The sequence below is a fragment of the Kwoniella shandongensis genome, chromosome 2, assembly GCF_008629635.2.
Source record: "Kwoniella shandongensis chromosome 2, complete sequence".
Classification (NCBI taxonomy): domain Eukaryota; kingdom Fungi; phylum Basidiomycota; class Tremellomycetes; order Tremellales; family Cryptococcaceae; genus Kwoniella; species Kwoniella shandongensis.
In genome coordinates this window covers 1,078,506-1,101,495 of record NC_089288.1, presented here as the reverse complement: position 1 = coordinate 1,101,495, position 22,990 = coordinate 1,078,506, and the positions used below count along the sequence as shown (strand labels likewise).

At 49.8% G+C, this 22,990-nt stretch overlaps 13 protein-coding genes across 13 annotated transcripts; 7 read left to right on the top strand and 6 right to left on the bottom strand.

Moving 5' to 3' along the window:
- Positions 1–382: 382 nt before the first annotated feature.
- On the top strand, positions 383–1,826 carry CI109_101087 (uncharacterized protein; the record flags this gene model as incomplete). Its single annotated transcript, XM_032002739.1, has 9 exons — positions 383–496; positions 559–856; positions 924–948; positions 1,000–1,018; positions 1,080–1,134; positions 1,195–1,212; positions 1,285–1,671; positions 1,724–1,730; positions 1,793–1,826. The coding sequence occupies 9 exons, from the start codon at positions 383–385 to the stop codon at positions 1,824–1,826; spliced, it is 957 nt and encodes a 318-aa protein (XP_031863078.1).
- A 275-nt stretch (positions 1,827–2,101) lies between these two features.
- CI109_101086 (uncharacterized protein) lies at positions 2,102–3,150 on the bottom strand (the record flags this gene model as incomplete). The annotated part of the gene is made up of 3 exons (XM_032002738.1): positions 2,102–2,319; positions 2,424–2,503; positions 2,633–3,150. The coding sequence occupies 3 exons, from the start codon at positions 3,148–3,150 to the stop codon at positions 2,102–2,104; spliced, it is 816 nt and encodes a 271-aa protein (XP_031863077.1).
- A 410-nt stretch (positions 3,151–3,560) lies between these two features.
- On the bottom strand, positions 3,561–3,911 carry CI109_101085 (uncharacterized protein; the record flags this gene model as incomplete). The annotated part of the gene is made up of 1 exon (XM_032002737.1): positions 3,561–3,911. One exon carries the CDS (start codon positions 3,909–3,911, stop codon positions 3,561–3,563), a length of 351 nt encoding a protein of 116 aa, XP_031863076.1.
- A 483-nt stretch (positions 3,912–4,394) lies between these two features.
- CI109_101084 (potassium/sodium efflux P-type ATPase, fungal-type) lies at positions 4,395–7,751 on the top strand (the record flags this gene model as incomplete). The annotated part of the gene is made up of 6 exons (XM_032002736.1): positions 4,395–4,515; positions 4,604–4,848; positions 4,917–5,622; positions 5,686–5,906; positions 5,963–7,276; positions 7,335–7,751. 6 exons carry the CDS (start codon positions 4,395–4,397, stop codon positions 7,749–7,751), a joined length of 3,024 nt encoding a protein of 1,007 aa, XP_031863075.1.
- A 224-nt stretch (positions 7,752–7,975) lies between these two features.
- CI109_101083 (uncharacterized protein) lies at positions 7,976–9,273 on the bottom strand (the record flags this gene model as incomplete). Its single annotated transcript, XM_065966894.1, has 7 exons — positions 7,976–8,152; positions 8,354–8,448; positions 8,553–8,662; positions 8,751–8,823; positions 8,895–8,951; positions 9,101–9,191; positions 9,259–9,273. 7 exons carry the CDS (start codon positions 9,271–9,273, stop codon positions 7,976–7,978), a joined length of 618 nt encoding a protein of 205 aa, XP_065822966.1.
- A 650-nt stretch (positions 9,274–9,923) lies between these two features.
- On the top strand, positions 9,924–12,413 carry CI109_101082 (uncharacterized protein; the record flags this gene model as incomplete). Its single annotated transcript, XM_032002734.1, has 12 exons — positions 9,924–10,038; positions 10,102–10,124; positions 10,183–10,570; positions 10,632–11,343; positions 11,401–11,435; positions 11,498–11,557; positions 11,612–11,725; positions 11,787–11,796; positions 11,858–11,983; positions 12,040–12,065; positions 12,120–12,192; positions 12,257–12,413. The coding sequence occupies 12 exons, from the start codon at positions 9,924–9,926 to the stop codon at positions 12,411–12,413; spliced, it is 1,839 nt and encodes a 612-aa protein (XP_031863073.1).
- Positions 12,414–12,569: 156 nt separating this feature from the next.
- On the bottom strand, positions 12,570–14,143 carry CI109_101081 (uncharacterized protein; the record flags this gene model as incomplete). Its single annotated transcript, XM_032002733.1, has 2 exons — positions 12,570–13,708; positions 13,861–14,143. 2 exons carry the CDS (start codon positions 14,141–14,143, stop codon positions 12,570–12,572), a joined length of 1,422 nt encoding a protein of 473 aa, XP_031863072.1.
- A 1,205-nt stretch (positions 14,144–15,348) lies between these two features.
- Positions 15,349–16,555, top strand: CI109_101080 (uncharacterized protein; the record flags this gene model as incomplete). Its single annotated transcript, XM_065966893.1, has 5 exons — positions 15,349–15,510; positions 15,575–15,650; positions 15,889–16,178; positions 16,242–16,256; positions 16,421–16,555. 5 exons carry the CDS (start codon positions 15,349–15,351, stop codon positions 16,553–16,555), a joined length of 678 nt encoding a protein of 225 aa, XP_065822965.1.
- A 589-nt stretch (positions 16,556–17,144) lies between these two features.
- On the top strand, positions 17,145–17,669 carry CI109_101079 (uncharacterized protein; the record flags this gene model as incomplete). Its single annotated transcript, XM_032002731.1, has 3 exons — positions 17,145–17,339; positions 17,401–17,511; positions 17,562–17,669. 3 exons carry the CDS (start codon positions 17,145–17,147, stop codon positions 17,667–17,669), a joined length of 414 nt encoding a protein of 137 aa, XP_031863070.1.
- A 498-nt stretch (positions 17,670–18,167) lies between these two features.
- Positions 18,168–18,544, top strand: CI109_101078 (uncharacterized protein; the record flags this gene model as incomplete). The annotated part of the gene is made up of 2 exons (XM_032002730.1): positions 18,168–18,377; positions 18,440–18,544. 2 exons carry the CDS (start codon positions 18,168–18,170, stop codon positions 18,542–18,544), a joined length of 315 nt encoding a protein of 104 aa, XP_031863069.1.
- A 105-nt stretch (positions 18,545–18,649) lies between these two features.
- On the bottom strand, positions 18,650–19,857 carry CI109_101077 (methylthioribulose-1-phosphate dehydratase; the record flags this gene model as incomplete). Its single annotated transcript, XM_032002729.1, has 9 exons — positions 18,650–18,756; positions 18,814–18,877; positions 18,962–19,140; positions 19,192–19,285; positions 19,349–19,487; positions 19,552–19,570; positions 19,629–19,658; positions 19,706–19,745; positions 19,795–19,857. 9 exons carry the CDS (start codon positions 19,855–19,857, stop codon positions 18,650–18,652), a joined length of 735 nt encoding a protein of 244 aa, XP_031863068.1.
- Positions 19,858–20,287: 430 nt separating this feature from the next.
- CI109_101076 (uncharacterized protein) lies at positions 20,288–21,134 on the top strand (the record flags this gene model as incomplete). Its single annotated transcript, XM_032002728.2, has 4 exons — positions 20,288–20,369; positions 20,433–20,597; positions 20,695–21,010; positions 21,071–21,134. The coding sequence occupies 4 exons, from the start codon at positions 20,288–20,290 to the stop codon at positions 21,132–21,134; spliced, it is 627 nt and encodes a 208-aa protein (XP_031863067.2).
- A 340-nt stretch (positions 21,135–21,474) lies between these two features.
- On the bottom strand, positions 21,475–22,744 carry CI109_101075 (uncharacterized protein; the record flags this gene model as incomplete). The annotated part of the gene is made up of 2 exons (XM_032002727.1): positions 21,475–22,193; positions 22,375–22,744. 2 exons carry the CDS (start codon positions 22,742–22,744, stop codon positions 21,475–21,477), a joined length of 1,089 nt encoding a protein of 362 aa, XP_031863066.1.
- Between the last annotated feature and the right edge of the window lie 246 nt (positions 22,745–22,990).

Sequence of the window (22,990 nt, the reverse complement as noted above, 5' to 3'; positions counted from 1 at the left end):
CAGTATGCGAGAGGGGGGATTATGCTTGTATAGTGAGCCCCGGTCTATTCACAGAGCTATATGATTGATGGATGAATGCAATGTGAGTGTTCTGAAGTTGCAAAGAAAGATGTTAACACTGACATTTGTTTGACTCTACAGTTTGAGTTGTTGTTTCATCGTCCGACTTTGTTGCCCAGCTGATGATGTCGATACCACGTGGCAGCAATACTCTACTTTAGAATCTTATGACGTGGGGGAAGACGCGGGGTTCACAGGGCAAAAAGGGCGTCTCGAGCGCAGCGATGAAATCTATTGGATCTCCCCCTTTCAACTTTCTCTCTTCTGCTCTGACTGCTTGACCATATCGATATCTGTACTCATCACTAACTATCGACGCGTCATGATCAGATTGCTACCTCTCCTGACGAGCGCATTGCTCGTCGTCGCGCACAGCGAACATTCTTTTGATCTCAACGATCAAGATGACGCGGGGATGTCATATGCTGAGCGACATGTGAGTGCTGTCGCGTCTTATTAGACCTGATATAGTGAGCTGACTAACGTACTTGCAAACAGATGCACACCGAACATCATATCGATTCTTTCGACCTCGAATCATTCTTCAAACTCCACGATCTCGATATGGACGGATTTTGGGATGAAGCAGAGATCCAAGCTGTATACGGTCTTCATCACCATTCCGTCAAAGAGAAGATCCCACAACAAGCACTGGTGGATGGGAGGACTCAAGTGGTAGTGGACAAGGTGTTGAGTAAGCTGGATACGAACAAAGATGGGAAGATAAGTCTGGAAGAGTTCATGGCTGGAGGGACGGAGGGGTTGCCAAGTTTCGAGGGGTACAAGGATTTGGGACGTGAGTTGGCCGTTCTTGGAACTGTATCAAGTCATTGTACGGTCGAGCTGATGATATTTCCTCAAAGATCACTACGACGAAGAGTCCGAATAGTGAGTATGACTTGCTAAGCTGCACAGATCATCAACTGACGTGTCAAGCAGCTTCTTACATCACGAAGAGGTCAGTGGCCACTAGCCCACGAACCGCACACACTTCAGCTGACCTATCACGATCTTTACAGCTCTACCACTCGACTCCTGAAACACAGACGGACGAGTCATACACTCACGCAGAAGGTGAGCCCACAATGTGTCTAGCACCTTAAATGCACGCACTGACCCGCCCTCTTCCTACAGATATCGAACATTTCAGACGTAAGTTCGGTCGCGTTTCATCCCCTCCTTTATCACACCACGAAAGGTCTCTCATTGACGTCATCACAACAGACCACGGTGCTATTGAGGACGAGGAGGACGCCCGTGAACGGATATTTGAAGGGTTGAATGAACAAGCCGACCTTGCCAAAGATCACGTTGCCGCCGACCCACTTGACGAGCATGCTCACGCGCCTGGGGAAGGACCCGCCGACCCTGTCCCTATCGCAGAGGGTGAAGGTGCTCTCAAACCAGGGGACGAGGTGGATGCGCCTCCTAGACCGAAGAGGGTGGATCCGGCTGCCGCACCACAGAGAATTCTAAACGCAGGAGGGGCGAAAGATGAGTGGGAATCTGCGAAACAGGTCGCTCAAGGTCAACCGGGTTATGATGGACATGGTAGACCGCGAAGTCCAGAAGAGAGATTGAGAACCGGTGTGCCATATAGTGGGTTCACTCGTGAGTCTGAAAGAAGAGCTTCGGTGCTGACTATCCTTCTTGTTGATTGCAGAGTACAAGTGAGCTACCATAATTGTGGCCTTCGCGACGGGTGAACGCAAGCTGACATCTCACTTTACAGGATGCGAAAAGGACTTCGATCCGACGAGTTTTAGACAGAGTCGAAGGATATGTAGTGTTCAGATCACACGTAATGACAATGTATCGTTTGGGACTGACTGATGCGATCAACATCTACGCTACTGGTAAACTCATTCGACCATGACTACTAGTAAAGCTAATGCTGAATCAGTATCGCGATAGTCGCCCAGTTCCCACAGGCCAAGACACCGATACATGGACATAAATGATTCATCGCTTGTCATGTACTGTCAATCGTCATCTCTTGTCGTATAAGGTCACTCGTCACTGCTCAATGCTTCTGTACGTCTCAAACCTGCTCGTTCTCTCTCGCCTCTCCCAGGGAATCTAAAACCTCCAACTCCTCCTTCAACCCTCCAATCTCTAACAAATACCTATCCCCTTTCCCTTTCTCCAGTGTCGATGGTTCTTTGTACTCGCCCTGTGCCTTTGAGAAGTGAATCTTGAGCCATGTGGTATTGAACGATTCGTTCCATGCTTCGGCTGTTCGTCCACCTCGACCATAAGCTGCGCATGGGGTGGGTCTCAAGTTAGCACAAACCCGATCTAACAGTAAAAGGAGTTCCGATGATGGCAAACCAGGGTTGTCAGACTACTGTCTCATAACCTACCTCTGGAACGCTCTTTGATTGCCAGCATCCTTTTCAGCTCATCAGAGTGCGGCGGGACGATCTCGATCGAGTCGATGGTGCTGCGAACCGAGTAGTGTCAGCCTAGACCATGATAGAGTATGTACTGTCACGCGAACAGAGTGATAGGGAAAGGGTATAACAGGATACAATGAGAAGAGGAGATACCAATATATCGCATTTTCACTCACCACCACCCGTGAAACTCGTACTCGTACTGTCTCCCTTTCCAACCTTTAAAGACGGGCAGCGGCCTTTCAAAATTCTTCTTGTCGCCTTGCCAATCCTCAATCAACATCTCTGCATTTGTATGACTCCACAATTCCATCTCTGAGTCCCAAGCTGGATGACCATTAGGTACAATTGTCACGTAGCTCACCAGATGTGAGAGGGGATGTTGGGGTGGGGGTGGGGGCGGACTAGGTGGTAGAGGCGTCGTCTCAGGTCGTCGACATGGATCATATTCCATGGGTGGAGGGCGTGGTGGACGTGTCAGTGTCACGGGAAAAGAGAAGTATGTGAAAGTCGATTGACGAGAATGATTGAATATGTGGAAGAGGTCCGTAGGGGAATAGAGGTCGGTAGGTTGGTTATGATGGCGGAAAGTACGCTGAGGACTCGGACCGGGAGGTGGTAGGGAAGATGATGATGGTGGGATGTAGCCCGGTCGACGTGAAGGCGGGACATATTTCCCAGCTGGAGTGGCCATCATGAAGGTCGGTATCACAAGCAAACCCGTACAACGATAATAAGAAGTAGACCAGACAATGGTCGTAAGCGAAATTTATTCCAGGTTGAATCTCTAGGATAGAGTGGACGATGCGGAAGGTGACAAGTGGAGGTCTTGTTGATGTTTGATTTCCCACTTTCCCACGTGGTCAATCGCTTCTGAGCTGTGTAGTCAGTCCGAAGACGTGATGAGCAAGCAGCCGTATCCTTGCGCAGAAGTGGGTCAGAGAAGAGTAACGAACACGAATGGCCACGGCTATCTGCCAAAAGATTGCAGCAGGACGATGTTCTGTACAACCACTCTGTCCATCACAGAACTGCTACAATACGTTGTGTCAATCATGGAGGCAGGCGAAGCACATCTCTTGATACAAGCCATGTAGTTTCTGTCTATAGATATTCCACCATACTCCAGACCTGCTCAATCTGCCAATCCTCGTTCAACTGATAAAACACATGCTCCTTGACTTCCGTTTTCCCTCCTTTGTCATTACTCCACTCGATACTCAATCTCGCAGCCACTTTCTTCTTCTGCACATCGGCTATAACGCTGTCGACCGTGAACACTGCTCCGTTGACAACGAGTTTGTGATATTCTTCCGGGGTGAGATTGCGATCGTTGTGTATGATTGTTGGAGCGAGGTATGGGTTTAGTGTAGATTGGGGAAGAGCGTTGATGGTACCAATATAGGCACGATAGTGATTCTCGAGATCAGTGTTGGTCTTTCCAGTATCCGACATGCTGTGATTGGTGTAAAGGAGCGTCGTGTTACTGTGTCCGATTGATGATAAGAGTGGGGGATGTTGATTGTTGACGATTGATAATACGTTGTACAGTACTTCGGCCGGTCCGCCAAAGGTGGAGGTGATAAGGTACCAGTTAAACTTGGCTTTCCCACGGTGTCGTGTCTTATTCAACCACCGCAACAACACGTTCTACCACGACGACGTGGCAGTCACGATAATAATAAAGTTGAGAATCCAGATTCAGCAGCATTATTGATCATTCTCGACTTTTCCATCTTCGTATTTTCCTCTTCCTTTCAAAACCAGCTTTCACTAGCTGCGACAATAAGATTCTTGTTCCTCCTTTGATCTGTGGAATACTACGAGCGGTCAAAGTCTTGCTCGCTCGCAAACATATCGATATCGATAATCGATTATCGGTCTATCCAATCTCACCTCACACTCCCTTGTCCACCACCTTGTTTTGCCTTTCGAAACATGCTGAGCAACGCGTGGACGTATACTCCCTCTGACGCTTTGGCGTACTATGGTACCAAAGTTGATGTGGGTCTCTCAGAAGATCAGGTCAAGAAGAACCGAGAGCTTTACGGAGAAAATAGTGCGTTAACATCCAGCTTGTTTGTTGAGGGGGTCAGATTTTGATCCAGCCACTGATTTAACTCGCCTTCGCCTTCGCTCGCTTGTAGCCCTTCCCGAATCCCCACCTACAAGCTTATTCAAGCTCATCCTCGCTCAATTCAAGGACCAGCTAGTCCTCATCCTTCTCGGATCGGCTGTGGTCTCTTTCATCCTTGCGCTATTTGAAGATGCGGCGGAGCCTGGTGGATCATGGATGACAGCCTTTGTCGAGCCATTGGTGATCTTGCTCATCTTGATTGCCAATGCGACTGTCGGTGTTGTCCAAGAGACAAATGCGGAGAAGGCTATTGATGTGAGCTGTCTCTATATTCACCTACAGTGGGAACAGACAGCTGATAAAGGAAACCGTTTATCTTTTAGGCGCTTCGAGAGTACTCCCCTGACGAAGCTCTCGTCTTCCGTTCCGGTAAACTCGCTCGTATCCCCGCTGCTCAACTAGTACCCGGTGACATCGTCTCTGTCCACGTTGGTGATCGAATCCCTGCCGATTGTCGTATTCTCTCTTTCTCCTCTTCATCCTTCCGAGTCGACCAGGCCATGCTCACCGGTGAATCCATGTCCGTCGGTAAATCTGAAAGTGTCGTCAACGACCCTAGTGCCGTTAAACAGGATATGACCAACATGTTGTTCTCCGGTACGACCGTCGTTAACGGTGCTTGTCAAGCTGTCGTAGTTTTGACTGGAAGTAGAACTGCTATCGGTGCGATCCACTCGAGTATCTCAAAGGATGACGAGGAAGAGGAGAAGACACCTCTGAAGAGGAAATTGGACGATTTTGGAGATCAACTTGCCAAAGTCATCTCGGTCATCTGTATCCTCGTTTGGCTCGTCAACATCCGACACTTCAACGACCCCAGTCATCACGGCTGGCTCAAGGGTGCCATCTATTACCTCAAGATCGCAGTCGCCCTTGCGGTTGCAGCTATCCCAGAAGGCTTGGCAGCGGTCATCACAGCTTGTTTGGCTTTGGGAACAAAGAAGATGGCAAAGAGAGGTGCGATCGTCAGGAACTTGCCCAGTGTCGAGACTTTGGGATGCACCAATGTCATCTGTTCCGACAAGACTGGTGAGTAGGGTGGACCCAGACTTGATCGTGTAGCGGCGAAAGACTGACTCAAACTTTCCCCAGGTACCCTCACCACGAACCAAATGAGTGTCGCTCGATTCCTCACCGTCAAAGACAACGGCTTCGCCGAGTACAAAGTTGGCGGAACCACGTTCGCTCCTCACGGCAGCATTACCACCCTTGATGATAAGCATGCGGAGAAATCGGAAGTTAGGACTGTACCTGTCAACAAGCTCGTCGAGATCTGCGCCGTCTGTAATGATGCCAAGATCGCTTACCACGCTGTGAGTTGCTCATCATCTTATTCAAAATCGAAACGATGCTCATTTATACCTTTAAGGACACCGACTCGTACACCAACGTTGGAGAACCCACCGAGGCCGCCCTCAAGGTTCTTGTAGAGAAGCTCGCCTCCAGTTCTGACTCCTTCAACACGACTCTTGCATCTCTCGAGCCCCAATTCCGTGCTACCGCTGTCAACGATCACTACGACTCCCACATCAAGCGAGTTCTGACTTTCGAATTCACCCGAGACCGAAAGTCGATGTCTGTCCTCGCTCAATCCTCGTCCGGAACCTCTCTCCTCGTCAAAGGCGCTCCCGAATCCGTTATCGAGCGATGTACTCGTGTCATCCTCCCTGGTGGCGTCCAAACCCTCACGCCTGCCCTCCGTGCTCAGCTTGCCGAGAAACAGCTCGAATACGGTCACAAGGGTCTTCGAACGCTTGCTCTTGCCTACGTCGATGAGTCGGATGGCGATGTGTCTCACTACAAGTCGGAACGCTCGGAGGACTACGTGAAGTTCGAGCAAGAGATGACATTTGTCGGTTTGGTCGGTATGCTTGATCCCCCTCGACCCGAGGTCAAGGACGCTATCGCCAAGTGCAAGAGCGCCGGCATCAGGACTATCGTTATCACTGGAGACAACAAGAACACCGCCGAGACTATCTGCCGAGAGATTGGTGTCTTCGGCAAGGACGAAGACCTCACTGGAAAGAGTTACACTGGAAGAGAGCTCGACGCGCTCAGTCACGACGAAAAGGTTGAGGCTGTTCAACGGGCCAGTCTTTTCTCGAGAACCGAGCCTACCCACAAGTCACAATTGGTCGATCTGCTTCAGGGTCTGGGTCTGGTCGTCGCCATGACCGGAGATGGAGTCAACGATGCTCCTGCCCTCAAGAAGGCTGATATCGGTATTGCTATGGGATCCGGAACCGATGTCGCCAAGCTCGCTGCAGACATGGTTCTCGCCAATGACAACTTTGCTACCATCGAGAAGGCTGTCGAGGAAGGTCGAGCGATTTACAACAATACCAAGCAATTCATCAGGTATTTGATCTCCTCGAACATCGGAGAAGTCGTCTCGATCTTCTTGACCGTCCTGTTGGGCATGCCAGAGGCACTGATTCCCGTCCAATTGCTTTGGGTCAACTTGATTACCGATGGTCTCCCAGCTACTGCTCTTGGATTCAACCCTCCCGATCATCAGATTATGAAGACCCCGCCTAGGTCTGGTAAGGAGCCCTTGGTCGGTGGTTGGTTATTCTTCCGATACATGGTCATCGGTACCTATGTTGGTTGTGCGACTGTCTTTGGTTACGCTTGGTGGTTCATGTTCTACACTGGCGGTCCTCAGATCACCTTCCACGAGCTTGTGAGTGTGCGACGGATTCATTTACTGGTTACTTACTGATGTATGATTTATGCTTCAGACCAACTTCCACCAATGTTCGAGTGTCCTCTCCTCTCTCGACTGTTCAATGTTCACCGGTATCCCCGCTCAACGCGCGACCACCGTATCATTATCGATCCTTGTTGTCATTGAAATGTTCAACGCGTGCAACTCTTTGTCAGAAAACGAATCGCTCTTCGTCCTTCCGATCTGGACGAACCCTTACCTCGTGGCCAGTATCGTCCTCAGCATGGCTCTGCACTTTATGATCCTCTACGTACCGTTCTTCAGGACATTGTTCAGGATTACGAGTTTGAATCTGGACGAGTGGATAGCGGTGTTGGTGATTTCTGCTCCGGTCATTCTGATTGACGAAGTGTTGAAGTTCATCTCGATGAGAAGGGAGAGGAGAAATGCTGCTACCATCAAGGCTGCAGGCAAGGAGAAGACCGAGTAGACGTTTACAGTATATACAAAATAGATGTGGAAGTGTCTCTGGTGGTGTTGGGAGAGAAGAGCATAGACGAGGAAAAGATAAGTAGATCTCTGAAGTTACATGCATTGGTTCATTTCGCATTTGATACACTGTGTGATCGTCCCAATTCAAGTACAGGATCGTGTTCTTCGCCTCGCCTTGTCATTGCCCCTCGCTCCTACATCTTTTATACAGATTGCCTTCCTCTATAGTATGACACATCTTTTACCTCGTTCTTTACGTCTCCTCCTCAGATCCTCGACCCACTCTCGTCCGCCACCTCCGCCTCCGCCGCCCTCGCGAGATTGGTTACGTCGGTAATCTTGTAGACGCATTTGACGGACAATCTCTTCGAATACGGGGTTGACGTTGGTTGCTGTTCGCTGAGTACGAGAACGAGGCAGATTGGCACGAGAATATGGAATTGACGATATGGGTAGAGGGGCGACATTCGGACGTAGGGGCGAGAGAGGGATGACACGAAGAGGAGATAGACGGTAGATGGCAGAATGGCAAGATACACGACACAGTGATCAGAATGGCTTATCGGTAGTTTTTACTTGGCAAGTTCTGGCTCGACTCACCGCTGATGTTTCGTAATAATGACAATGCCATTGTTGTGCCAATTTCTCCCCTTCCACCATATCAACCTCTCTCTCATCAACAAGATCGCACTTATCTACAGAGTACGCAATCCACGGGTCAAATCAGCGTTTATCGTCTCGTATAGGGAGGCTGCGAGGACAACGACTAGGCAAGGAGAGAATGGACGATTAGACGCACTGCCGACAATGACGATAGGTATGCCATGGCCCGTTTCTTGTGGTAATTTGATACGTTCTATCGTCTCACGAGTCCGAATGATCTCTTCAAAACTATCTCTCTGGGTGAGTCTGCCCCGACCACCAGATGCTCGATTAGCCTTGATTAGAAATCGCTTACTTGATTGGTTGATCGGGTCTGGAATGATATTCCACTCACGAGAAGACCAGGACGAATCCTTCTGATTTGCGGATGAATAGGTCGTTGAGGGTAAGATATTGGTCAATACCAGCTGCGCTGTGGTCAGCTTCAGCCCGCCATGGAATGACCGGCTCTGGTGAAATATATCTCGGGCTCGCTCACCCGTATCTAGTATCTCGAGAAGACAAGGTTGTTGGTCCACCGTGAACTGTTTCCGATCTATGACCAAAGATATCCTCAGCTCGGGGGAGAGACGGGAGGGGACGCCGCTTTACAGGCTCTAGCAGAACTGACATGAATCTTCGACTGTGCAGTTTTCGCAGTGTCAGCACAGTTCCAGCAAGTAGGAGGGGCCCTATGGCACTCACTGGTCGGATCGTACCATTCGAGATACGAACCATTGATGAATCGCACTGTGACAGCCGATTTACCAACTCCTCCTGAACCCATCACTGCGCACTATGCCACCAGAAGACGACCAGCAGAGTGAGTACCCATGATTGATCATAGGTAGGACCGGACGTACCTGGTAGATCTTCATGTCGAGTCGAGCAGTTGCTACTTTGCATCAACACAGTGTTGATAAGCTTGAAACTGTCCAAGAACGTATTGTGCGCTGGCCCTGTTTGATATGATTGACTATCGACTGATGGGTTAGACTAGCCGTTCATCAACTGGGGCGACTCGATCAATACGACTGGAATTGGTATAACGTGAAAGAGGTCAATATATCTCGAACATCAGATGTTATTGATTGCAATATACGGCATCGAGGTGATCAAAGCGGTTGTTTGTGTCATCGTCAGAGACGCACAAAGCGCAAACCGCAAGGTCCGGGACCTCGTCAAAGCTATTACCCTTCGAGCTCGGACCTGGTGTCCTCGGACATGGCATTCCGCGTCATCACAGAACTTCATTCTGGTCATGGCTGACCACGGCATGGCAGCACTCATAGTTACATGAGCAAGTGATTAAAGTGGTTGCGCAGCAATCTGTTGACAGAGAGGAAAAGAGGGAGAGAAAAGACCGAGAATGAGATAGGTGAGCACGTCACGGTCCTCCTATCTTGGTATCCGGAAACTTCTGTTCCTGAATCTCATCTCGCTCGCCCACTATCAGTTGATCCCTCGCATCTTCAACGTTTCTTCTTGCTCTCTTCCATACACCTCAAGTTTACTCAAATAAAACACCATGTCAGGCAGAGCTGCAGCACCTGCTGCGCGACCTGCGGGCGGGGAACAGACCCGTAATGAGAAGATTATGGGCGTTGTCAGGTCCATTGCAATGTTTGTAGCCCTTCAAGCTGGTGAGTGATGGAATCTATCGGTCGCTATAACAATGGGCTCAAGCTAATCTTCCTACGATTCAGCTATGAAGTATGGAATGTCCTATGTGAGCTAACAAACCTGCACTGGCAAGATGGGTGTTAGCTGATGAGATGTATCCATAGATGGGCATGGGTAAATCCGCTGCGCCGTCTGCGCCAGCGAGTTCCAACGCCGCGTCACCCGGTTCAGTCCCTCAGGTCAACGTCCAATCATCCTCCGCGGTGGCCACCCAGGCTCTTCCAGCATGGGATATCGGTACTCCTCTTTCTATGCTCTTGTACACCAGCACCCACCCCTTCAGTGGCGATGTGGACGTCGACGCTCCCCTCGTCCAGTGGGACGGTCTCACCTATGGCAACTGGAATGATGAGAGAGATATCGATCTGCTCCTGGACGTACCAGAGAGCGTGAGATCCAACAATGGGAGCTGGTGGATGGATGTCGTGCTCGTCAAGAATGGTGGACTGCCAAGGAACAAGGGACCGGAAGATGTTCACATCTATAGGAAACGTGAGTGCTGCTAGCTTCAACGGCGTACAATCTTTTGCTAAATTGATTCCTGTCGCCACAGAACTCACTCGGTTCTTCCCCAAGAAGAGAGTAAGGAAGGAGAAGAAGCTCATCGGTGGTAAAGAGGAAGACGAGAAGGTCGAAGAGGAGGAACCTCTTGAGGTTACTATGCCCGCTCAGCCGATCGTATCTCATTGGGCTTCCAACTTGACCCTCACGATCATTTCGTCTGGTGGTGCCATCGACCCTTCGCAATTCCCACCTCTCACCGCCCAGTACTTTAAAGTCGTGAACCAGTCTACCGGCGCACCAGTCTACTACCCTCCTATCTTCCCTAACGATTTCTGGCTCATGAAGGAGAACCTCAACCAAATCAACGAGACTTCGGAGACCCTTCCTCTGCACATCAATTATCGTCCTATTTCCAGCATCAAATTTCAGATCTTCTCCACCATGACGGCATCATTCGACCAAGCTGCCGCTCAACAAGGTAGTGGAGGAGCAGAGTTTGACGAGATCAAACGTACTTTGACAGAGACCAGTCCATGGCTCTTGATCACCACGGCAATCGTCACTGTCCTTCATATGGTTTTCGAATTCTTGGCCTTCTCAAGCGATGTCAGTCATTGGAGAAAGAAGGACAAAGATCAGGATTTGGTCGGGGTCTCACTCAACACGATCTTGACAAACTGTTTTGTCCAGTTGGTCATCTTGTTATATCTCCAAGATAGTTCAGAAGAGACCAGTTTCATGATCCTCTTCGGTCAAGGAATGTGAGTCTTCTCCGTCACCAGGTATCGAGTCCGGACTCTTATTGACGACGCTTGCAGTGGATTGCTCATCGAGGCTTGGAAGATCACAAAGGGTAAGTGGTAGTCTCATGTTTCTATTACCTATTACAAGCGACCACTGACACCTGTCTCTTAGTTACCAACGTTCGAATCCGTCCCAGCACCTCCATCTTGGGCTACTCGCTCCACTTCGAGAGTGAGTCACCTATGAGTCTACTATTCTATTCTCATCTCTGACAATCTACTCTAGACAAGCGACAATTGACAGAGGATGAGAAGAAGACTCAAGAGTACGATGCGCTCGCTTTCAAGCTTGTCTCGTACGGTGCTATCCCTCTTTTGGCCGGTTACACCGTGTACTCCTGTAAGTGGTCCTGAGCGATGTGGTGTGACCAAAGACGAGCTGAGCTCGAAACCTCTTCCAGTGCTTTACCTGTATGTTTCGGTCACTCGCTTGATTTCAACGTCAGCAGCCGCTGACACCATTCTTCTCTAGCACTCACCGTGGATGGTACTCTTTCGTGATCACAACCCTTGCTCAGGCCATCTACATGTTCGGATTCGTCCAGCTCATCCCTCAGTTGATCATCAACTACAAGTTGAAGAGTGTCGCTCACATGCCGTGAGTGTAATAGCGATTCTTACGTTTGTATTGCTACTGATTGCATCTCTTTGCAGAATGAAGGCAATGATGTATAAGACTCGTGAGCTAGACCACTCCACGGTTCAGAAGTTGCCAGCTAACCCCTCACTCGCAGTGTCCACCGTTGTCGACGACTTCTTCGCTTTCTGCATCAGGATGCCTTGGCTCCACCGATTGGCCTGTTTCCGGTGAGTCGTACTCACAATGTCAACACGTTGAAGCAAGCTGACATGGGTTTGGTACCGTTCGCAGAGACGATGTCGTGTTCCTCATCTTGATCTACCAAAGGTGGATCTACCGAGTCGACTACTCGCGTGTCAACGAGTATGGTCAGGTCAACGAGGGTATGGTAGAGGATGTTGGCGGTGCCAAGGAAGTTGAGAAGGAGGAGACGAAGAAGACCAAGTAAAGTGTGGATTTGTGCGGCGAGCGGCATGATTTTGTAGGGGAAATGACGAAAGGCGGAGAGGTTGTTCAAGGTTGCAAAAGGTGGAATGATAGTTGAAAAAAGGTTCACACCATATTAGATACAATTTATATAGCAAATATGCATTACAGTCTATATCTATTTGCCATCTCTCTTCTTCTTGAAATCTTCTATCCAAGCCTTCTCGGCGGTCCCTTTCACCAGCACGACAAAGCTTAACAGACCGTCTCTCAACACGACGCCATCTTTCTTCTGATCTCCTACTGCTGCCTTCTTTGCTTTCGCCAACACTTCCCGAAGTGTCAATTCTTTTCCTACTTTTAACAATCTCCTCTGCGCCGTCTCCACATAAACCACGAGGTTGGAAGTGTAGTATTCCTGTTTGGTATCCCATTCCGCGAATGGTATTTGAGGGTTTGATTGTGATTTTGATTTCGGGAAAATGACATCTAGTTGATCTTGGAAAGAGGTATCTTCGTGGAAATGTGTGATGAAATCCGATTGACCGTAGGTGGGGTATAACAAGAATACTGGGAATATGATCGATGTATGACTAGGAGGTGGTTGCCATCCTGCTTCTTGATCTTCTGTTTCTGCTGTTGCCAAAGCTGCAATGGCTTCAGGATCGAATTTGAATGGATGTGGATTATCAGGTGGATTCGGCGTATCAACCACGACCAAACCTCTCTCTTCAACAGCTCTTCTCAAAGCGAACTTTGACAAGTTTTCTCTTCGAATTCGTTCCGCTCGATCGGTATCGCGTTTCAAACCCTTCTGTAGGTCAGACGAGACTTTGGTCCATGCCGAAGGATTTTCTCCTACTTCCACAGCGAGCGATTGACCTCGAGCGATGACGTCGGATCCTTCTTTCCATCGTGAGAGAGCGACGAGACTTTGAGCAGCGCGGAAGAGCGCTTTCACAAGTGCTTTGTCGCTTTTCAGCAACGTAATCTCTTCTTTGTCGGCGTCGTCGTCCTTCTCCTTCTTCTCTCCCTCTCCTTCAATCTTCTTCTCCTTCTTCACTCCACTCTTCTTCCCCTCTCTCGCCATCTGAGCATGTGCCGAATAAAGCCCTATCACCTTTCCAGCATCTTTCAACACCGACCCATAATTCTTCAACAACAAATGACATTGCGCTCTGTTATTCAGCAACGTAACCAATAACGATGGTGAAGAGGGTTTCGCATCGACTCCTTCGGTATAGGCTTTGATAGCTTCCGAGTAAGATTTCTGAGCATGGAGCTCGTTACCGTGATCCTTGAAATTGAGGGCGATTTCTAGAGTGGACGAAGGATCAGGTCAGCATAAGTACATTTGTTTAACTCAGCAGACACCCCGGTCACCCATCGAATGATTTGTGTGCCTCATTGAGGATGATGAATATGGCAGTCGCTATGTTGGACTGTGCACGGCTCCCGCGCCCACTCACCATCACCCTCTCCTTCAAAAACCAAACTCCTCAACGCATCCAAGATCGGATTCTCTTCCCCATCTTTCGGTGTCTCGCGCATAAAAAGAGGAGTCGAATCGAGGACTTTTTGGAAATCTTCGACTGTCACATCTTTCGAAGGAGCGACGGGACCGACAGTGCCAGTGCCGCCTGGAGCGGTGGATGTTGATGAGGAAGAGGTTGGCCAAGATGAGATGAGTTGGTCTAAGAGGGCATCGTCGGAGGGGGGTTGTTGTTGTTGTTGTTGCGAGGGATTCGACATGGTGCAAATGTCTAGGGCGGGTTCGTTGCCAGTGTTGGATCTGCACGTTATACAGCAGTCGTATCTGAAGGTAACCTGACGCGTTTGTGTAGCGATGATGCTTGTCGTTTGTCGTGCAGAGCTTGTAGAAGGTCAAAGAAAACAAAATGACGAACGGAAATTTGGGTCAACCTCCACTTTGACCGAGCCAGCGAGTGAGCGGTCTAGCAGTGACGGCGACAGTGGCGGCAGGTGGCAACGATGATAAATGTGACTGGCAACGTGGTGAGCGGGGAGCGCACATTTATGTTTACTGTCGACCATGCAGGTACTTGATACTGTGCACCTTGCCCGATGACCCAGATGGATAGCACGGTGCCTCTCATGTTATAAAGCCAACAAAATGCAAGTGACCGTCTTGCAATCGCAACGGCAACGAACCAGGGTCCACGAGTCGATCCAGTTTATACGATGAAAGGGGTCCGTACATACGAGGGACCCTTATGTACAGTCCGGCACACCTCTCTTCGCAGCAGCATAGCTGACTTTTTGTCCTGTCAATCATCGTTGGTCTCATGTCTTCCTGCATCCATGATGTCTGACGTGATCCCAATGCTCCAAAGTTCTCAGGCCACCGTACGCCGAGGCTGAGGGCTGTCAGTCGTCCGGCAGTATCTCACAGAAGTGTCCCCAGGCGAAAAGCGGGTACCCAGAGCAAGTACATCGAATTGTGAAATTGAGCACAACAGATGATCATTCTTATGTTAGCCAAGCGGGCGGGATATGGGATACTGTACCCTCTTTGTATCGTTACTAGGCCGTATAACGATGGAGTCGGAACGTATTCGATCGCTCTCAATAATGTGCTGTTGTACGCTCATCGTGTCAGAATCAGGATCAAGCACGGGAAGCATCAGTACAGCTAAGAGAAGTCCTCGTGCTGCACAGTGTTTATTTACAGAGGATCACCAAGAGTAAGGAGCTCGACAAGTCCAAACACGAGAACTGGCCGTATTTAGCTTGATCCTGTGTGAGTGGTGATAATCCTTTTCGGGCCGCCCCTTGCTTCCGCGTCCATTTACACTCCGCTCAGTAGGATGTTACTATTCATAAGCACCAGCTGCCGACTGACTGCCCGGTTGATTGCTAAATCAGCAACAAACATTTCAGTTTTCAGAACATCATTTCAACTTGCTTCACACCTCATTGCTTGTCACCGTTATAACATGGCCCCAACCGTACCCTCGACCAACAGCACAACCTCAAGCAGGAGTGGAACTTCTGCTAGCTCTGCAGGCATTCTCAATGGGGGCAAGTACAAGTGTGGCAAGCCTACAGAGCCATCCAGGTGGCTGAGCCCAGTTCCGAAGTACGCAGGGCAGTTTGTGGTGAGTACCGTCGGGATAGACCAGTCATATTCCGGATGGCTGATGAGGCGCTTGCGGACGCTAGCCCCGTCGGTCCCCTAGCCCCAAGACCGATACGCGAGATCCAAGTCAACCAAGTGTCGCCCGGCTTACAATGGTGAGTGTGTGTGACACGTTATGAGGGCTCGTAGGACTAACAGCCTGCACAGCAATTTGACAGTATTTTATCCATATGTAAAATATTAGGCCTCAAACGTGAACTGAGGGTAGTACGAAAGGTTCATCCATGTATCCTTTCAGTTCTGTCTCCTCTCCGTTTTGTTGTCTACACCTCACGTATCTAGATCTCAGCATACATCAGCACAAAAGGCTGAAGGAAGCTCACTTCACTTATTCCAGTCTTCAACGTCTTCATTGCTTCCAATTCTCTCTCTGTCACTCATTATCTTTGGACCATGCCTTCCTCAAGCGATACAACGTCCAACTCCACAAATCGGTCCGGAAGGGGTCCGCGAAGTCACCGGACCGCCAACAGTGATTCAGAGAAGACCACAGAGTCTAGCTCAAGCATGATCAAACTCTCTGAGGGCAATCTCAACCTGCCTCGTGGAGCACAATATTGTGACAAGACTTCGACAGAGGCCACCCGGTGGGGTAGCTCTGTCCCACTCAACGATGAACAGTACACAGTAAGTGACGGTAAGATGCCACTAAGGACAGGTTAGAGTGACTGATATGTCATTCGGGTGCAGGGACCCAAACACACGGTGAGTAGCTGAGTGACAACACGACAACTTGAATGATTAACGATCTTTCATGCCACCGCCAAATAGCCAGCTCGGCAAACCCAGGATAGGGAATGGGAGATCCAGGCAAGTGGACGTGGACGTGATACGGATGGGGCTCGCTTGACTGACGACCTTGCCAATAGGAACAGAAGGATAGAAAGACGAGGAAGCAGCTTGAGGGACGCTTGTTTGATGGAGTCATGGACACTTTGATTTCGAGCAGTACAGCGACAAGTGAAGAGTGGGATGGGAGGGCCTCAGAGGAGTCCATCGAGTAGTCCGAAGAAGAATGCAACTGATCCCTGAGTCAGTTGGCGGTTACGATGAGGCTGAATGGAGCAACCTCATATCAGAGAAGCAGACTGTAGGGGGGGTGGGGGGAACCTCGAATGGCAGGCGAGGGTGGAATGCGACGGTGATCGATAGAGATGATGCAGTATTTCGGTTCGTTGGTGATGAGTGTATCCATATGTGCAGTCGTGATCATAGATACAATCCGTCACAGTTCAAAAGTAGCTTGGCCAGCGTTACTCCGGACGTCTGGTAGAATACGCATGAGAGCGATCGTCGACAAGGTCTTGACAGCCACCATTGCAATCGCCAAAGGGCACACTCTCGTCCGCCAGAGGGACGGAAGCCAGAAGCTCGACCCGTCGAAACCCATGATGACGATTAGCGTTAAGCACATACTGTTGCAAGGCTTCTGAGTGAAGATCCTTTCAAGTCTGGCTCCTGGTCTTCCCGTTGTATACACCCTGCTCAGATACTTCTTGCTATACTTAAGCACGGAGGACATGACCAGTGGACCTACGGGAACTCTGACATGACTTTTTCGTTCTGACCTGCCTCATCTTACTGATCAACACCATGTCGTCCGGCTCTCCCTCTCGCTCATCCAATGAGAAGAACACAAGCACGTCCTCGCGATCCTCTTCATCTTTCGGGTTATCTGGAAGAGTGCAGTACACGAGCAGGTCCGAGCCGCCTGAGCGAATAGTCGAGCTTTTCAATTCTTCTCAACCAACAGTGCACCAGTCTACGGAAACCATTTCGCAACCAACTGTGAGTTACATTAGCGTACGTTTCTTCCAGGTAGGGCTGATGGATATTTCGATTGTGGCAGTCCGATGCGGAGCGGAAACTGCAAGCAGACCGTGAGGCGACGAGAGTAGACCAGGATCGCCTGAAGGAGTACAATGAATACCTGGCAAGGCTCTCCTCGAATTGGTCTGGAGTAAGTAGGGATGGAGTGGGGATGTTACATGCGCTAATCAACCGGATCAGCGCGGCACAGCATCGGTGGATACCGGCCATCAATCAAGCACGGCGGGTACGAATACGAGCAAGCACAGCGGGCGCGGGTCACTCGAATCCATATCAGAGGAGCCGTAATTCGATGACGACCGCCGACTCAGACCGTGAGGATAGGTGATGAGTATGCTAAGGATGGGAAGATGGAACGATGCCCCTGAGGAGGTACTAGTGTCATTGTTAGTGGCGATGCATCGTTCATTGTTGCTGCGGAAGATGGAAACCACATAAAGATGTACATGACCCCGAGATATTCTTCTCACCAGTCCAGAGACTCTATTTGACGCTCCACTTGTGCCCTTTCCTCGCTCTAGATCTCCCTACCAGCTTGCAGGTCCCTATGAGTTGCTGAAACTGCCTTCCTTTTAAAGGTCTCAAAACCAGAAAGGTTATTCAGGGGGAGATCTTGTAATGAAACTAGGTTACATCGTATCAGCCTTGCCTTCCTTTGTGATCGACATAAATGTACATATTTCTGTTCACTTGCTCAGGTCAATATTGTGGACTGGACGAAACAAAGCGTACTTAATTCTTGGACTTCTTCCGGTCAACTTCTACTGCGTTCATATTCGCGCGAACATGTCGTCCAGGCCGATCAAGAGCGCAAGCACCCGCACCGACACGACCACGAGCACGAGCACCGGCCCCACTTCGATCCGCACGGTGGATTCACGATCCGTTTATAATCCACGTCAATTCGTTTCCAAGACCCCTGGCAGAGAATCCAGGCTTACCAGATTGAAGGCATTGAGTATTGAGGATATTGTTACTACAGAAACCGTGACCAAGGTGAGTATATACGTCAGACCTTGTTAGCTGTGCTGTGATTACTGATGGGTTTGGACGGAAAGACCGAGCCGAGCGAGCCGAACGAGGAGGTTGAAGACGGGGAGGTCGGGTACCCATTGAGGAGAACGGAGTCGAGAAAGCCCTGGAAAGCGCATTTCGGCAAGTGAATGCCAGATCAGAGAGGAAGGTCACTGGAGGTACTGCGAGATAGTGTTCAGGAGAGATCATGAATTCATAGTTTTGCATGAAACTATTTGATCTGAGCGAAGTGTTTACTCGTCACCGACTAGAGGCAATTTCGCCAAAAGCATCTTCGTAGCCATCTCGAAGAGATAATCGAGACATTCACTCTGAGTCTTTGCTTGTTCCCAAGTGTTACCTGCAAATCGATTATGTCAGTTGTCGGTTTCAAGCCGCTGGTTTCTGTCCAGCTCACCCCAGACGTAGACACCATGTCTTCGGACAAGGATCGCAGGAGCGTCAGGGTACTTCCTCATTGCCTGAATAGCTCAGACGTCAGCAAGTGAACTGGAATACTCTAGTAGATTTTGTGGCTTCCATCCGGTCGGGACGAAAAGGCTCACCTCGGCCATTCCCTCGGTCAAATCCTCTTCATCTGCGGTGTTCTCGATGATGGGCACCTCGAGTGTATCAAAGAAACGAAGGGTCTTGCCCACTCCACCTATTCGAACACCCTTGATCATCTCCTGGTGAGACATCTTGAAGCTTTTCGCATCACGAGGGAGTAGCAAAGTCAAGAGAACTGATAAAGCAACGATCAGCACGTGGGTTAGACCAGTAAAGATCTACTCACCTGCATGTTGAGAATGGGTGTGGATGCACGCTCCAGCTTCTCGCATAGTGAAAGCATTCCAGAACAGAGGAGTACAGGCAGACTCTTTCAAGCCCTAAACACAAAACCCTGTCAGCCGGGGGGTAGTCTAAGCAGCTCGAGTAATTGACCAATTCACCTTGGTGCTGGGTATTCTGATAAAGTCTCGTTGAGAACCTGGTTTAGGGACGGACGACTGAGCGAAGGGAAGGACGAAGATATGTTCAGGCTTGATTCGTTCTTTCTGAACACCTGATGGGGCGAGGTAGACATGCTCGCTGGGGTAAAGGGCGATGCTATGAGCTTTGACCGCAATGACCACTTGGGAGAAGTCAGACATACCCATGTCGGATACTGATTCCTATACACAAGATGAGCTGATCAGTATATGACCTGTATCGAGAAATCAATCAACTCACCACCCCCTGTTCCGGTGACCCAACCGAGCTCTGTAGTGTTGTCAGCTTCGCAGAGACGCTACTCGGGTCGTGCTCACTATAGAAATCACGACATAACTCGCAAATCAAGTTAGCGGGCTAAGAAAGCTATATCAGCTCATGCTTAACCTACACTCCGTGAACTTACATGCTCAGGATCATTGCTTCGCACGAGGGCCTCGGCTTCTTCGTGTGTGAGTTTCGTAGACATTGTAAGTGGGTCGTAGGTGCTGGTTAGTTGAAGAGGGAAAATGACAAGGAGATTCAAAATTAGTTGTTGCTTGTCTAGAGTGGAGGGGATTCACCTCCGATGTTGCTATCATTACTCGCATCCGAGGTTATCAGATCAGTCCATCTCCTAATCTATCTCGTTCACCAACCTCACTACAATTCAAATGACATGTACCACTTACTAAAGGGACTTCATGAGCATCTTACTCGCAAAGATGAGTACTCGGTCGTCATCATCGGGCTTGACAATGTGGGTTGCTGTTATTGTTGCTACAGCATGACTGTTAACCGTGTCTCGAAATGCTAATCTTGTCTTCGCTACCCGCGATATAGGCAGGAAAGACAGTATGTGACTCCCTATCTACCTCGAGAGACGTTGTGCTCAGCTGATCTGGGCCTCTTGACAGACCATGCTCGAAAAAATCAAGACGATGTACAATCCTACGCCTGGTATGCCGCCTGAGAAGATAGGTCCGACAGTTGGTCAAAACAGTGAGCTTAAGGGTCGAACCTCACTTGCGACATAGCTCCTGTGTTTATCTCATTCGTTTTCAGTCGGAAAGATCTCTCTGCCGTCTACGACGTTACACTTCTTCGACTTGGGAGGTCAGCGGGATATCAGGTCAATTTGGCCGAAATACTACGACGAGTGTCATGCGGTCGTTTTCGTCTTGGACGCGTGTGATCAAGCTAGATTGTCAGAGACATGGGAGGTATTCGGTGAGTCCTCTCTTACGAACGTTCTCTTACACCTCTAATTCCCTCTGTTACACCCCACGAGAAACTTACTGAGTATTCGATTGTTTCTCATATATAGATGAAGTACTCAACTCACCCCGACTACTGAATCTACCATTACTGCTCCTCGCGAATAAGCAAGATAACCCCACCTCACTATCCGTCGCCGAGATCCGCGAGTCATTCGACGCATGGCAGAGAGCCCGAGCCAATCGAGAGGCAGAGAACGAGGAAGCCACTAACAAAGATAAAGGGAAAGGGAAAGCGAAGGAAATTGTGAATAACGCAGAGGGCGTGTCGGGTGAGGTAGAAGAAACCCAGCCTCACGACGACGGAGGAGCGAAGGATGAGAGAATGGCAAGCTTGGATGTGATGGGTGCTTCGGCGCTGGAAGGGTAAGTTGCCTATGCTTCGTCATGTCCTCATGACGTATTGTCGCTGATGCTTGAGAGTAGCACTGGTGTGAGAGATGCTGTTAATTGGTTATACATCCGAGTACAGAATGCTCGTAAGATGTGAGTGGTGCTCGTGCAACCATACGTGATTGTTGCTCATACCAGGTTGTAGTGACCGTTTCTGATCATGCCATTGTAATGTATACCCCGCATGCACACGATACCATCTTGTTCGGATTAGCCACCACTTACATCTCTAGCTACTACCGCCCTTTGGGTGAGCTGGGTTTAGCAAGTGGAGCTGCGAAATACGAGTATAACCATTCGGTTGCATTCTTTGAACAGAGCCGAACACATGGACACCTGACACATCTCAAGAACTCGTCTATAGACAATCATCCCACTGCTCAAGCTAATCTTGTGACTCATACCTCCCCTCGCATCACTACCGCAATGGACTTCCATCAGATATCGTACACTTCCGTCTTCCCCTGTTCTCGTCTATCCACTTCAGCGTTGAATGGCAAGTATCTAATAGTATTCCCTGGTGTCACGGGGATGAGGGCCGATTTGGGGCCTGAGCGAGTCTTGGTCCTCAGACGAATCATCTCGCGGAGTGACCAAATATGGACTTGGGATGGGTTCACGCCTAGCATGCTGCCCTCCGCCTTGCTCGTAGCTCGAAACCCGCCTCGAAGCCGAAGTCGCGGTGTGTCTTTGCGTGCGAATCGTACGATCAGATCTGCGCCTTCGCGTTTGTTGTTCCGTATCAGCACCACCCCTCGCATCCACCAAGGCCATTTCGCCAACAGGAGGCTGATTGAAGGCAGCTCGACCTCGCTCTTCAGCAGACGAAGTGACTGTAATGTTGACGACATTCTGGCCATCCAGGTCGAAGTGAATGTCTCCGCTGGATGTGTGAGTGATCCTGCAAGGGCCTTGAAGTGTGAATGAGCGAGGACCCTGGCCTCCTGAACCTTGGATTTCGGTTTGGCGTCTAGGACGCGCATTTGAGGGTGGGCGGGATCGCGATCGCGATCGCTCTTCTTGTCTGCGAGTAATTTGTGGCACACTCGAACCACCAGCACGCACAACCGTCCGAACGACAGACTGTCCGTGCTGTCGTCTTTGCGAGGATCGTCTCGAATTGTCACTCGATCGATGGCGCGAACGTGAACGGGATCTGACCAGACGTGTCACTGCCATTGTATCCTCTTCGTCTTGATCGAAGTAATCGTTTGACGGAAAGTGTTGGTCAGGAGTGAAAGGCCGTCGGGTAGATCTTGGTCGGCGGTGCCGGTGGTCGTAGTTCATGGTGTAACGACTTGTTTCGCCGGCGGTCATGGATTGGCCATAGCCGCCACTCTGAGGGGAGTAAGTAGTGGGGGGCGGGCCAGAAAAGGTGACAGGCTGGGGCTGAATGTAAGGACTGGGCTGCCTCGTAGGGGGGGGAGGCACCATCAACGGTTCACGCGGTCTTTGAACACTCGATGGGCGTGGGAAAGATGGGTTACTATGCCCCCTGGTCTGGGGGTAATACTCAGGCAACACCGGTCCATCATTGATATCGAGTCTCGAGAAGGCTGTCTCCAACGCGGGGTAATTGGGCCGCGGCGCGAACGCGGTGCCGGGATATGTACCGCCACTAGATGGTCGAGAGGGACGTGATTGCTGGTGAGATCGGCGAGAGTTATAAGGGTTGAACTCGTCTTCGTCGTAACGCCCTCTAGTCATGATGCTGTGTTTGATTGATGTATTGGTGAGATGCTTGAGAGTTGTAATATAACAATTAGAATTGAGAGATACTGAACGGCTCCTGCTTTATACATCTCTGAATACCGGGGCATCGCTCCATCATTTGGCCAACTTGCTTACGCCTTCGGTAACAGAATCAAAGGATACAGGTATACGGAGACAGCCCCGTTGTTAGCCTTTGATTCCTCAAACTCATGAATAGTGACTTGTAACAGAGAGTAAATC